Below are 15,357 nucleotides of genomic sequence, written 5' to 3' on the forward strand. Positions count from 1 at the left end.
GGGGGGGGGGCATTAATAAGGATCAGCTTTCTGCTCTGCCGCAGTTTACTTGCCAGTTCCAAAAAGTTCAAAATGGTCCGTTGTGATGAACTAATTAGGCCAGCAAATCGGAAAACGGAGATGGTGCGATAGAAGTACCAATGCGGAGGAACGTTACAGCAAGACTTTTCTGAACCCTTGCGGTGGGCCTACCCCCCCACGCTGCAAGGGTTAGGTGCTCGATTATGTTTAGAGGTGCTAATATAAAACAGTTATGCTCGCCCGATCCACAGAGCTGCCTTGCTCTTAGACCGGTCCATGCCACCTGTCCCTCGGCGTCTTCACGTCCTATACACTGTACATAGGACGTGATGACTCCAGAACCTTAGACCGCTGCTGCGGAGGGGGAGAGAAGCTCCAGGGACCGGTCCATGAGCAAGCTGACTCCGAGCAATCGGGTGAGTATAACTTTTTTTTTATTTTAAGCACGAATACCAGCATTTAACCCTTGCACTGCGGGGGTAGCCCCACTTACAAGGGTTAAGGACAGATTTGCCAGAGTTCACGTATCCAGAACGACTGGATTTTACAAATATTCTGATTCTCTGCAGATCGGGCAAATATTCAGATTCATCGGAAATTTGCAAATTGGCAACAATTAGGGCAAGAAGTTAAAAATAAAAAAAAAGGAAATAATGGGGGGGAGTCAAAAGTCTAAAATGCCTTTAGCCTTGCTAGTCAAATTATCTTCACCAGCACAAGGGGGAAGCTGCACGCAGTCACTTTATAAAATGGTAATAAAAAACTTTTTTGATATAAAAAAGTTGAAAAGGCAAATTTAAATTCTCCTCTTTATAAATATTATATTGTTATTCTCCACTAGTAGGAGCGCGTAGGAACGCGCTGTAAAACGCCCTACGCCCAAAGAAGTACAGGAGCTTCTTTGGGGCGTATTTGCTGCGAGTATCCATTGGGATACAGCCGGATAACACTCCAAAACGCGCATTTGTTGCGCGTTTCTTTTACCGCAAATATTCCGTACGCCCAGGTGTGAAACCAGCCTTACTGCGGTGCCATTTTTTTTTAAGTACACCCCAAACGCACCTCCAGGTCACAATGCATCCACTGCACTGCAATGTGCTGTACCTCAATACTCCAGTTTTCACTTTGTCATTATTGGGCACATGCGCCCTATATTTCATAAAGGACGACACCACTCAAGATGAAGAATCCCACTGTTCCGTTTACACCTGCGGGTTGTTTTGCTTGCTGCATGTTGATCGAAAAAAGTGCACAAGTTCTTTTTGGGGCAGAATCCTAGATTTTTGGCCAGGTTTAATGGAAGTGTCTAAAAATATGGTTAAAAAAAAAAAAAAAACATGTAAATGTCCTGGCTTCACCAATGCTTAGGTGTGAATGGGGCCTTAATGACAGGTCTGCGTTAAGTTCATCCCAGGCATCTGTAGAATCTGTTTGGCTTGGAAAAAACTTTTTATCCATTGATCTTTAAACCAATATGGTCAATTTATATGAGCTATATGTCCTTGTCATTCAGTTACAGGATCAGTTTTATTATACACTGAGTGGCCAGATTATTATGACCACCCCCATCAGTACAGATGTAAGTCGATGGAGAGACACTCCGCACTCCCCACAGCAGTCCCGGCCAGATAAGAAAAAAAGTGGTGCTCGCAGTGATGAGATATCACGGATGGCGCCGTGCAAACACAGGAAAGTCAGGAAATCACCAGCACTCAGTAGTCAAGATAAATATGTCCCTTTTATGGGACAGAAAGCGTCACAGACATCCAAATAAACCAGGTTTAGTTGGATGTCTGTGACGCTTTCTGTCCCATAAAAGGGACATATTTATCTTGACTACTGAGTGCTGGTGATTTCCTGACCACCCCATCACTACTTCGTTGGGCCACCTATTGCCTTCAATACTGCGACGATTCTTCTTGGCATTGACTCCACGAGATGGTGAAAGGTGATGCGAGGAATCTGACGCCGCGCCTGATGAATAGCGCTGTCCAGTTCTGTGAGATTTGATGGTTGTGGAACCAGCTGCCTGATTGGCTCTTTCAACTTCGTCCCACAAATGCTGCAATTGGATTGAGATTTGGTGATTGTGGGGACCACCTAAGCAAGGTGAAGTCTCCCTCATGTTCTTGTTCCTGCACAATACGAGCACCGTGGCATGGCGCATTGTTTTGTTGGAAGAAGCCATCTCCATTGGGATACGCCATCAATATGATCGGATGAAGTTGATCAGCAATGATACTTTGGTATGTTGTGCTATTCAGACGTTGTTCCACACGAATTGTAGGGCCCAAATCATGCCAGGAAAACACGTCCCAAACCATAACAATGCCCCCACCAGCTGGAAGGGTTGTACTCATGCATGTGGGGTGCATGCTTCCATGCTGTTCCCGCCAAATTCTCATTCTGCCATTTGCAAGATGCAACTGGAAACGTGATTCATCGGACCGCATTACTTTTTTCCAATGCGCGACTGTCCAATCCTTGTGTTCCTGTGCGACTTGGAGACGTTTTATCTTGTTAACTGCAGACAGCAAAGGTGTTCGAACCGGCCTTCCATATCCCATACGACGCAGTGTACGGCGAACAGTGCGTTCAGAGATCATTTGAGAGGATCCCTGATTAAGATCTACAGTCATTTGATGCACTGTGGCCCCTCTGTTGTCTTGTACCAGTCTTGCCCCTCCCCCGTTCTGCCCTAACATTGATTAGTCGCTGACGGCCACAATTCGCACGTTCAGACCCAGATTTTCGGCTGACAGTCCGGTCTTTAAACACTTTAACAATGAGCCGCTCTTCAACATGTAACGAATTCTGCTGTTTTGCTGATACTCGCTCCATGGCTCCGAGCGCCAACAATCATCCCGCGTTCAAAGGCTGTTACATCGCGTTGTTTCCCCGAATCTTCAGAAATCACTTCTACTGTCGTGGTAACCAACCCGCTTCCCTATTTATAATGGTCTGGCCCTCTAGCAACTTCAGCGCCAAATTATAGCTAATCTGCCTACAAACGTCAGGTGGTCATAATAATCCGGCCACTCAGTGTATATAATAATCCGGCCACTCGGTGTATATAATAATCCGGCCACTCGGTGTATATAATAATCCGGCCACTCGGTGTATATAATAATCCGGCCACTCGGTGTATATAATAATCCGGCCACTCGGTGTATATAATAATCCGGCCACTCAGTGTATATCTCCTGCTAACAGTCCTGATGTAATCTAATTTAATATTATGAGAAATGCTGGAAACTAGCCACAGCAATGTCACCAATTCAATCCATAAAGTGGCCTCTTCCTCCCACACGGTATATGGTGGCAGGTACACTTGTCTGGCTCCTCAGCCCTCTCTGTACCTCTCTGTCCATGGAGACATGCAATCTGAGCACGGTTACAGCTGGCCATGAAACCTGAAGAGGCTCAGGGGTCTGATTTATGACTGCGGCCCTTGCTCCATTCCAGACACTTTGCTTGGGAGACTCACGGCAAGTTTTGGGTGAAGTGGAGGAGCTTAAATGAGGCCGGGCACTTAGTAATGCATGAAGACAGCTATCAGGTTCACCTCCATTTTTAACGTGCTGTGAAAGGTCCAAAGCCGAGATCTAGAACAAAAAAAACTGTCTGGGCAGATTGCGCAACAAGCCGGATAATTAAAGCAGAACTCTGTGTAAAAATGTTATTAACCCTTCCAGTGGTGCTACCCCCGCACTGCAAGGGTGAAGTGCTCATTTTGCCTAGAGTCATAAATATCAAAGTTATACTGATCCTCTGGCTCACACATCAGCCACATCAGTTCCCCCCTTTTACATCAGAGTCCCCGTACATGTTAGAAGCCCCTTCTTCACAGGAGAGCTCCCCCTTCACGTCAGCGTCCTCCGTTCCCCCATTCACGTCAGAGTCCTCCGTTCCCCCATTCACGTCAGGGTCCTCCGTTCCCACCTTCACGTCAGAGTCCTCCGTTCCCCCCATCCACGTCAGGGTCCTCCGTTCCCCCCTTCGCTGTGGTGACAACCCCTCAGTGGGTGGTTCTAGGACAGCCTGAACTCACAGTATGTCCTCAGTCTTCTGGGCTGAATGACGCTGGTTGAGAGCACATCTACCACACAAGACAGCTCCATAGAGGAGGCAAGTATTTCAGCCAGAGCTGATATTTTATTTTTAATCCATCTGGGGGCACCATTAAAAATAAATAATAACCCGGAGTTGGGCTTCAGTTGCCTCTATACCAGTTTGGAGGCAGTGATTCAGTACGTACTTAAAATCAAACCCTCATAACGGCAGATATATATTTTTATCAACCAATCAGATGTGCTCAGTGAGAGAAGCTTGACTGAACCCGTTCTAGAACATCCCACACAGCCATCATTTCAGCATGCTAATGATGACAGTAGTAGAGGAAAGGGTTAAAGGACGTGACACGGGGAGGTGTCGGATGAGTTAGGGCCGGAGTGTGGCCCCTCCCGGGGTGAACGGGTCCACCTGTCGCAGTTTGGAGCATGAGAAAATAGGCAGGAATGAGCAGAATCCTGGCCGCGGAGACCCAATCCACCAACTGCGGTAAGAGAGAAGCCGCTAATGATTGCTGCTAGCTACAGGGATTATGTCATCGCCCCGAGCCTGCGCCCCCCCCCCCAGAGGACAAGAGCCGTCCTACAGACACAGGGGCCCGGCACTGACACCCGGCCCAACAAACAAACTAAAGTAAGATCACAAACAAGACTTCTTATAAGGGGGGGACCGCTTCCTTCTCATACAGGGTAAGGTAGCAGCAGAGACCCCACCCCAGGACAACTACACCGATCTGCCAGAACATTGTGACCACTGAGAGGTGACGGGAATAAATGGGGGATATATTAGGCAGGAAGTGAACATTTTGTCCCTGAAGTTGATGTGTTGGAAGCAGAAATAATGGACAAGTGGGAGGATTTGAGGGACCAAATTGTGATGTCTAGACGACTGGGTCAGAGCAACTCCAAAACTCCAGCACTTGTGGGATGTCCCCGGTCTGCAGTGGTCAGGACCGACCAAAAGTGGTCCAAGGAAGGAAAACCGGTGACAGGGTCATGGGCGGCCGAGGCTCATTGATGGACATGGGGAGTGAAGTCTGGCCCGTGTAGTCCGCTCCAATAGAAGAGATACTGGAGACCAGATTGCTGATAAACGTAATACTGGTTCTGATAGGAAGGAGCCTGAACACGCAGAGCATCGCAGGTTGCTGTGTACGGGGCTGTGCAGCCGCAGACCGGTCAGGGTGCCCATGCTGACCCGCGTCCACCACCAAAAGCACCTACAATGGCCATGTGGGCATCAAAACTGGACCACGGAGCAATGGAAGAAGGTGGCCGGGTCTGATGAATCATGTGGATGGCCGGGTGCGTGTGTGTCACTTACCTGGGGAAGAGATGGCACCAGGATGCACTATGGGATAAAGACAAGGGGGCGGAGCCAGTGTGACGCTTTGGGCAATGTTCTGCTGGGACACCTCGGGTCCGGCCATTCAGGTGGATGTCACTCTGACACGGACCACCGACCTAAACATTGTCCCTGACCAAGTCCCCCCCTTCATGGACACGGCATTCCCTGATGGCAGTGGCCTCTTTCAGCAGGATAATGAGCACGGCCACACGGCACACATGGGTGAAGAATGGTTTGAGGAACACGAGTTTGAGTTCTTTCACACATGGAGACTCAGCATCACATGTGGGCATTACATAGGGTGGTCTCCATGGATATGCAACCTGCCCAAGAATGCCCAAGAATGACCCGCCCATCAAGGCATTCTGATATCTGTATTAGTCCTCCCAAGAAGCAGCACACTGCTTGCATCAGGGCCATGGAGAACTGGAGCCAACTTCCAACATGCAAGAGACTGCTACAGACCATGTCCATGGTACGAGGGACTGCTAGAGACCACGTCTATGGTACGAGGGACTGCTAGAGACATCGTCCATGGTACGAGGGACTGCTAGAGACCACGTCTATTGTACGATGCACTGCTAGAGACCACGTCCATGGTACGAGGGACTGCTAGAGACATCGTCCATGGTACGAGGGACTGCTAGAGACCACGTCTATTGTACGATGCACTGCTAGAGACCACGTCCATGGTACGAGGGACTGCTAGAGACATCGTCCATGGTACGAGGGACTGCTAGAGACCTCGTCTATTGTACGAGGCACTGCTAGAGACCATGTCCATGGTACGAGGGACTGCTAGAGACCACGTCCATGGTACGAGGGACTAAAAGAGACCACGTCCATGGTACGCGGGACTGCTAGAGACCACGTCTATTGTACGAGGCATTTGCAAGAGACCACGTCCATGGCACGAGGGACTGCTAGAGACCACGTCCATGGTACGAGGGACTAAAAGAGACCACGTCCATGGTACGAGGGACTAAAAGAGACCACGTCCATGGTACGCGGGACTGCTAGAGACCACGTCCATGGTACGAGGCACTGCTAGAGACCACGTCCATGGTACGAGGGACTGCTAGAGACCACGTCTATGGTACGAGGGACTGCTAGAGACCAGTTACAATTTATCTGCCAAGTTATACAAGACTGGTGAAGACTGCTGCCTGTTACAAGAGACAGAGAGGCTTCTGCCAGGCCAGCACAGGCTGATGAAGACGGACTTATTATTTACATGACACGAGCACAAGGCACGCTTCCCTCCAAGAGCTGAATGCCAAGTAGAAACAAGTCCCTGATCCATACCATGTGATTTACACACGTCTACCACAATGTACAGCCAGGAACGTCACTCCACTATTTCCTGATCCAGCCTCACAGCTCGTCACCCAGGTCTGGTCTGTGTAAATGCTTATGGACCGGCCCAGCTAGTTGGAAAGGCTGGTTAAACAGGAAGTGATATTGCCTGGAGACAGGAAGTGAGAACCCCCCATGTGTTGTGGAAGGGGGCAGAGCCTCAGACTGGAAGGAAGATACAAAGGGACAAAGTGTCTAGAAGGGGCATTGACCTCACTTCGTAGAGATTTCCTCTTACTTCCTGTTGCAACCTTGGGACAGGAAGTGATGGTAAATCCCACCAATGGGGTTCAGACATTGCGAAATAAACTGACCGGGGTTTTAACCCTTCCCTAAACTATCCAATATGAAAAACTCCGAGATCAGCAAACATTGTCCTCATACCAGTCATGTGTATTCTTCATGAGTCTCAGTGAGCTTCGTGTATTTCTTCCAGATCTGTGCAGTAATCCCGTGTGAGACTCGGAGCTTCCTGTAATAAACACTGCTCACTGCCGCTCTCTCTCCTTGTGCAGGGTGACTGGTCTTGTCTCCGCCCCCTCCTGTAATAAAGACCGCTCAGTGCTGCTCTCTGACCTTGTGCAGGGTGACTGGTCTTGTCCACGCCCCCTCCTGTAATACAGACCAGTCACTGCTACTCTCCTTATGTAGGGTGACTGGTCTTGTCTCCGCCCCCTCCTGTAATAAAGACCGCTCAGTGCTGCTCTCTGACCTTGTGCAGGGTGACTGGTCTTGTCCACGCCCCCTCCTGTAATACAGACCAGTCACTGCTACTCTCCTTATGTAGGGTGACTGGTCTTGTCTCCGCCCCCTCCTGTAATAAAGACCGCTCAGTGCTGCTCTCTGACCTTGTGCAGGGTGACTGGTCTTGTCCACGCCCCCTCCTGTAATACAGACCAGTCACTGCTACTCTCCTTATGTAGGGTGACTGGTCTTGTCTCCGCCCCCTCCTGTAATAAAGACCGCTCAGTGCTGCTCTCTGACCTTGTGCAGGGTGACTGGTCTTGTCCACGCCCCCTCCTGTAATAAAGACCAGTCACTGCTACTCTCCTTATGTAGGGTGACTGGTCTTGTCTCCGCCCCCTCCTGTAATAAAGACCGCTCACTGCTGCTCTCTCTCTTCTTGTGCAAGGTGACTGGTCTCCTCTCCACCCTTTTGTGTAGTTTTCCCCCCCCCCCCCGTGCTTCAACTACAAATCCCAACATGCCTCTGCTTCTGGGAGTCATCCCTATAACGGTCAGTCTTGCAATGTCTCAAGGGACTTGTAGTTCCACAATAGCTAGAGGACCAGAGTGTGGGTGGAGCCTACTGAGACCATTCCACAGCTCCGCCCTCTGCCCGGGCTATGCGCAGCACAAGGATGATGTCGCTGCTACTTTACGAAGGTAAGAGCTGCATTGCAAAGGCATTTGGTGCACACAAAGTGGATTTACGTCCTTTGCGACTCATCAGGAATACATTACACCATGGGTAGCAAACCTCCGGCCCTCCAGCTGCGGTGGAACTACAAATCCCACGAGGCATTGCAAGATTCTCACAGCCACAGACATGACTCCCGAAAGAGAGAGATGCATCATGGGATTTGTAGTTTCCCCACAGCCGGAGGTTTGCTACCCCTGCATTACGCTGAAGATTTCCGGGAGTTCAGCTTGAAGATCCCACCGGCAAAAATAATGTGGAATTGTTCAAGAAACTTTTGGACGATTTCTTAAGGGACCGTAATATACAGGGGTACAGGTAACATACAGGGGTACAGGTAACATACAGGGGTACAGGTACTCCTAGAATGAGATCCTAATAGGTTGGACTTGATGGACTAATGTCTTTATTCAACCTCAAATACTATGTAACTATGTAGCTCCAGTTCTGAAGATTGGCTCCAACAGAGGAAGTTATCAGAGATTCGGTCTCTTTAATTTATCCGCCCCCCCGGGGACACGGGGTTCAATAGGGCCCGGAGGCGCAGAGGCCCTGATACACGGGATATGCGATCTGCGCTCCCATCCAATAATCAGCAGCGCAAGGAAGCCGCCGGATCATCTCATGACACGGAGACCTTATTTGTTGAATAAACATGACACCGGCTTCCTCGTTCCCTCGTGTCACGGAGTCCGGCCCGACACTCGATCCGGCCTGGCAGCGTTGCGGCCCGACGTGCTCACTCCAGATCTATGTCTTTAATTCGCCTTTAATTGCCCGCGTCCTCGCCGGCTCTGCGCAGACTATTCATATTTTTCCTCCATAAATCAGTGAAATAGAAGACTAGTTAAATGAAGAAAGCCAATTGAATATTTAATTACAGCTAATTATATCATATTAAAGCACCACGTCTATAAAGGACGCGCTGGCGGCATAAATCGCCGCTCCCCCAACTGGCAGCTTGGCTCCCGGCCATTAAAGGGGCAGGACACTCAAAAAAATCAATGGCTGGGTGAAACGGGATGCGTCAGTTCATCTGGATATAAAGAGCACCTGTAATCCGGCAATAAGGGGAGGGGAAATTAATCCGAGCGACCGCTACAAGCGCCGCCAGTGCTAGGACCTCGGGGATCCTCCCCCAAGGTGAAACAAATGTCCGGGTTGCGCACCGCTACACTTTATTTTAATTCAGTCCCGTTAAAGGAGAAGTATGGGGTCAGTGTTTTCCCCATAGTTCTTCTCAGGGTCACGGGAGGACACAAACTAGCGTCCTCCCGTCACCCTAGGCTCAGTATATAGGGAGCTACAGCCCGCGGTATACAGAGACCGCCGCAGCCGGGACGGATCCCGACATCAATGTCGAGATCCACCCGGCTGCGTGAGTGACAGCCGGCTCTGCCTATCTAGAGGCAGAGCCAGCTGTACCCGCCCCCTCCCCCGTCCGTTCCGCCAGTCAGCGCTGGAGGATCGGAGCAGGGAGGGGGGGTAATCCCTGCAACCCCCGTCCGTTCCGCCAGTCAGCGCTGGAGGATCGGAGCAGGGAGGGGGGGTAATCCCTGCAGGGAGCCGTGAGTGACAGTCACGGCTCTCTGCAGGGATAGATCGAGAAGTGAGCGAGCGACGGTATGTGTTCCCGATCTATTGAGCCGACCTGTGACAGTCTCATTGTCACACGTCGGCTCGAACTATGAGGCTGAGTGATTTTCACTCCCCCTCATAGTTCTTGACACTGCTACATGGTTAATCTGACATCATCACTCCTCCTCTGACGCGTTTCACCGTCAATCTGGCCATGTACCTGTTGTTTTTTTGCGTTCAGCCCCAAGAAAAGAAAAAAAGCATTTGATACCCCCGGGCACACAAAGGCCCCTTTTACGCGGGCTGATCAGGAGGGGGGATACATGCACAGATACCCCTCCTGATCGAACCGGTACACACTCGATCCGGCCTGGCAGCGTTGCGGCCCGACGTGCTCACTCCAGATCTATGTCTTTAATTCGCCTTTAATTGCCCGCGTCCTCGCCGGCTCTGCGCAGACTATTCATATTTTTCCTCCATAAATCAGTGAAATAGAAGACTAGTTAAATGAAGAAAGCCAATTGAATATTTAATTACAGCTAATTATATCATATTAAAGCACCACGTCTATAAAGGACGCGCTGGCGGCATAAATCGCCGCTCCCCCAACTGGCAGCTTGGCTCCCGGCCATTAAAGGGGCAGGACACTCAAAAAAATCAATGGCTGGGTGAAACGGGATGCGTCAGTTCATCTGGATATAAAGAGCACCTGTAATCCGGCAATAAGGGGAGGGGAAATTAATCCGAGCGACCGCTACAAGCGCCGCCAGTGCTAGGACCTCGGGGATCCTCCCCCAAGGTGAAACAAATGTCCGGGTTGCGCACCGCTACACTTTATTTTAATTCAGTCCCGTTAAAGGAGAAGTATGGGGTCAGTGTTTTCCCCATAGTTCTTCTCAGGGTCACGGGAGGACACAAACTAGCGTCCTCCCGTCACCCTAGGCTCAGTATATAGGGAGCTACAGCCCGCGGTATACAGAGACCGCCGCAGCCGGGACGGATCCCGACATCAATGTCGAGATCCACCCGGCTGCGTGAGTGACAGCCGGCTCTGCCTATCTAGAGGCAGAGCCAGCTGTACCCGCCCCCTCCCCCGTCCGTTCCGCCAGTCAGCGCTGGAGGATCGGAGCAGGGAGGGGGGGTAATCCCTGCAGGGAGCCGTGAGTGACAGTCACGGCTCTCTGCAGGGATAGATCGAGAAGTGAGCGAGCGACGGTATGTGTTCCCGATCTATTGAGCCGACCTGTGACAGTCTCATTGTCACACGTCGGCTCGAACTATGAGGCTGAGTGATTTTCACTCCCCCTCATAGTTCTTGACACTGCTACATGGTTAATCTGACATCATCACTCCTCCTCTGACGCGTTTCACCGTCAATCTGGCCATGTACCTGTTGTTTTTTTGCGTTCAGCCCCAAGAAAAGAAAAAAAGCATTTGATACCCCCGTGCACACAAAGGCCCCTTTTACACGGGCTGATCAGGAGGGGGGATACATGCACAGATACCCCTCCTGATCGAAGCGGTACGGGTGGGATGTCACCGGCGCCACCTCCGTATCCATCCAGTTTGCTCTGAAATGATCGGGCTCCGTGTGGGTCTATGGGGAATCGGATGTAAATGGACATGTGCCCGTTTACATCATATTACCCCCAATAGGGTCTAGACAGACCTGGCTGGAGTTGGGGGTAACTGGGTGGTGCCCCCGGACTTCATTTGGCAAACGATCAGGTGAACATTAAAAACTGAAAGTCAGACCCGATCGGACCCCCTGTGTGAAAGGGGCCTAAACACCATTGATGGCAGAATTCCCTTTTCTGAGCTATTGTATTCTGCTTGTATAATACCCCCCCCACCCCCCCCACCCCCCCATAGGGTAGACCGACATAAGTGGGACAATGGAATGTAAATTGTTATCACACTATAAAAACGTCTCACTATGATAGTAAATACTGTCTTATGTTACTACATGTTTATACTGCTGAATGCTTTGTGTTATATACACGGTATACTGTGTCACCCTGTGATGTCACTGGCTCCGGGTGAGGCCCCGTGCAACTAAACTGTATATAACAGACATTAAACTCGATTCACAAAGCTGGAGAAGAGTAATTATTATAAAGTGTATTTCCACATTTGCAGCCACATTAATATCTATTTATATTTGTGACATCTTCTCATGCACATTGTATAACTTAATACAAATATTTAAAAATTTCTTCTTACATTTTAAAGTGCTTTTAAAATGCCCCCCCCCCCCCCCCCACCCCTCCATAGGGACTGCAGACGAATGGCTGTAGCCACAGTTTAGCCGACAATTTCTGACCTGGCTCTATTGATGAGAGTCCCCTGAAAAATCGGCTTTTGTCGAATGTAGTGGTGCCGACAAAGCCCCGCACTGCGTCAGTGGGACTCGTCCGAAATGCACCATCCGCAGCCAATTCAGCACCCGTCTTCAAGAGGCACACCAGTGAGGGGGGCGGTGGGATCCCCATTGGATCAGCCGGAACCTGAGCACCGTGTGGCCATCTTTAGTCATAGAGCTCATACAAGAGGAGGGGAGGTGGAAGGAACACTCGGCTCTCCCAGTGATTACACTTTCTGTATACTCTGTTTTTAAGAACTGGTCTCACTCAGCCTTTTGCAAAAATGTGAAGCAAACCAAAACCAAAATTTCTGTCAGCCCGCCTTTCCTTAGATGTGGTGCCGGCATTAGTTCTTATTTTTCAGGATTTCATTCCTTTGTTGTCACCTAATCATCCTGCCAATTGTGCACTTCCTGTCCTATTTGACACCGCTCACTTACTGTACCAATCGAGGAGCAGTGTTGTCACCCTAGAACAGGAAATTGGTTAGGACTACAGAAGACTTCCCCCTAGCTTTGTAACATAGGGGGAGATATTCTGTAGTCTGCAGAGAGAGCTAGTTACAATGTTGCTTTGTAGGTTCATAAGAGATAGTTGAGAAATCTTAAGCATTGCTTGAGATTTCAGTTCAGTACACAGGAAGTTATGAGGACACTGGAGAGAATAAAAAAAAAAAAAAAAGATGCAAAAGGAGTGTGAACAGTTCCAGGGCTTTGTTATTTGACACTTTGTTATCCTTACTCAGGAGCTGGTATGCAATGAGTGCTTTTAGCATGCAAGAATGGTGAGTGGAACAGACCAGAAGGCTCCTGCAGGGCCTGTCTATCAAGTTAGGTAGTGAGAGTTGGCGGGACAGACCAGAAGGCTCCTGCAGGGTCTGTCTATCAAGTTAGGTAGTGAGAGTGGGCGGGACAGACCAGAAGGCTCCTGCAGGGTCTGTCTATCAAAAATAAAAAAAAAAAAAATAGATGTAAAAGGAGTGTGAACAGTTCCAGGGCTTTGTTATTTGACACTTTGTTATCCTTACTCAGGAGCTGGTATGCAATGAGTGCTTTTAGCATGCAAGAATGGTGAGTGGAACAGACCAGAAGGCTCCTGCAGGGCCTGTCTATCAAGTTAGGTAGTGAGAGTTGGCGGGACAGACCAGAAGGCTCCTGCAGGGTCTGTCTATCAAGTTAGGTAGTGAGAGTGGGCGGGATAGACCAGGAGGCTCCTGCAGGGTCTGTCTATCAAGTTCGGTAGTGAGAGTGGGCGGGACAGACCAGAAGGCTCCTGCAGGGCCTGTCTATCAAGTTAGGTAGTGAGAGTGGGCGGGACAGACCAGAAGGCTCCTGCAGGGTCTGTCTATCAAGTTAGGTAGTGAGAGTGGGCGGGACAGACCAGAAGGCTCCTGCATTGTCTGTCTATCAAGTTCGGTAGTGAGAGTGGGCGGGACAGATCAGGAGGCTCCTGCATACAGGACTGTAGCTACACTGAGCCCTGACAATGCTGCACTCCATTACGGACTGAGCATTGGCTGATGCTTTAGTTGCAATAGGAAGACAATATCTGTTCAAGGTAGGAACGGACGTTTACAATCTCTGGCCGGAGTTCAGCTTTAAATTAGAACTAAACACGATGAGTAAAATCTCATATCTGAAACCTGGAAATATCATTTCAAGTTATATTGCAATCTGATGTTTCATTAAAATAAGACCTAGTGATCCTGCCATGAAGGTCCGTGATAAAGTACTTCCTGTTATTCGGTGACAACTGTCCACCAAGCATGCTCCCACAATGTGACCCTGTCACACCCACCCCTGGAGGAGACAACCAAACTGACCTGCCAGCACGCATTGTGCAGCATGTTACACTGTTGTCACCCTCAGGACCTCAACCATAAAATACCTGGGGACTACATAGCAAACAGCAACTGTTGACACAATAAACACTTTGGTTGGGAGTATGTAGTGTACAACAGAATCCATAGAGTGGGGTGGTCAGGACTATGAAACATACAATTAGGGATACACCGATATCGAGTATTTGGGCGAGTACTTGTACTTACCCCCGATAACAGAACTTCCAGTCAGAGGGAGATTTCCTCTGACCGGCAGTGCCGTGAGGGGACATGGAACCAGCCTTCAGGGCAATCATGAAGCTGAGCGGCGGGTAAAGACACACCTCCCAGCTTGCTGATTGGCCCGGGAAGCCGGCTCTATGCTGTTTGGCCGGCTCAATGTTGATTGGCTGGAAGCCGGCTCCCTGGCCAATCAGCATCAAGCCGGCCAAACAGCATAGAGCCGGCTTCCCGGGCAATCATGAAGCTGAGCGGCGGGTAATGACACGCTGCCCGGCTTCCTGTTATCCCGCACCATGCTAGCGGAAGTACCGGTATTCGTACTCTGTATCGGCGAGTACCAAAAGATAAATGTCAGTACTCGTACTTGATACGAAAAAAAACGGTATCCGTGCATCAAGCATACAACATAACATATAGAGTGCAGAGGTCAGGACTGTGCAACATACAACATAACATATAGAGTGCAGAGGTCAGGACTGTGCAACATACAACATGGTCAGGAAAAGGTAACAAAGTCAGGATAGTGACAACAGTGTAACATGCTGCACAATGTGATCCAGGGCAATGGTACATAGCACATGCATGCACACAGGAAGTAGCTGAAATGCAACAATATTTACTGATAGAAATAAAATGGAGTTGTTCTTTAATTTCAGTTTTTTTAAGTTGCACAAGTCACGTCTGCCAAAGGGCGACATTTTGCATGAACAGCAGTACTGGGTGGCCCCATGCCCCACATGACCCTCCGCCCGTCAGAACCCCGCTACTACATGTACAGAATGCAGACTGGAGCTTTGCTCCCAGGGGGTGTGCCCAGCTTCCCACAATGCAATGCAGGCACCACAGTGACTTATTACAGGATGCCCACACTGTGCTTTGGCATGCATATTGCACTGAGGGCATGCGTCGCCCCTTGTGGAGCCCGCTCCTACCAGGCAATGCCAGCTTATGCAACACTTTTTCCAGGGACGGGTTCCCTTTAATCCAGTGTGTCAGACGGACGATGATGATTTGTGACAAGCGTGTATTTCTCTTTCAGATGCGAGGGGCGGGGGGGCTGTCTGGTGTTGTTGATGGAAAGTAATATGCAGCAGTGAGATGGATAGCATGCCAGGAGATTTATGATAATGCACAAGTTA

The 15,357-nt window shown here is 49.6% G+C and overlaps 1 protein-coding gene across 1 annotated transcript in view; it reads right to left on the reverse strand.

Moving 5' to 3' along the window:
- The window catches only part of ZC3H3 (zinc finger CCCH-type containing 3), a 132,221-nt gene that overhangs the window by 89,474 nt on the left and 27,390 nt on the right, over positions 1–15,357 (reverse strand). Inside the window, exon 4 of the mRNA XM_018558960.1 lies at positions 7,780–7,793. Coding sequence (XP_018414462.1) covers positions 7,780–7,793 — 14 coding nt within the window. The remainder of the gene's footprint in view (positions 1–7,779; positions 7,794–15,357) is intronic.

This window comes from Nanorana parkeri, unplaced genomic scaffold, assembly GCF_000935625.1.
Source record: "Nanorana parkeri isolate BGI_ZX_2015 unplaced genomic scaffold, ASM93562v1 scaffold371, whole genome shotgun sequence".
NCBI classification, from domain to species: Eukaryota; Metazoa; Chordata; class Amphibia; order Anura; family Dicroglossidae; genus Nanorana; species Nanorana parkeri.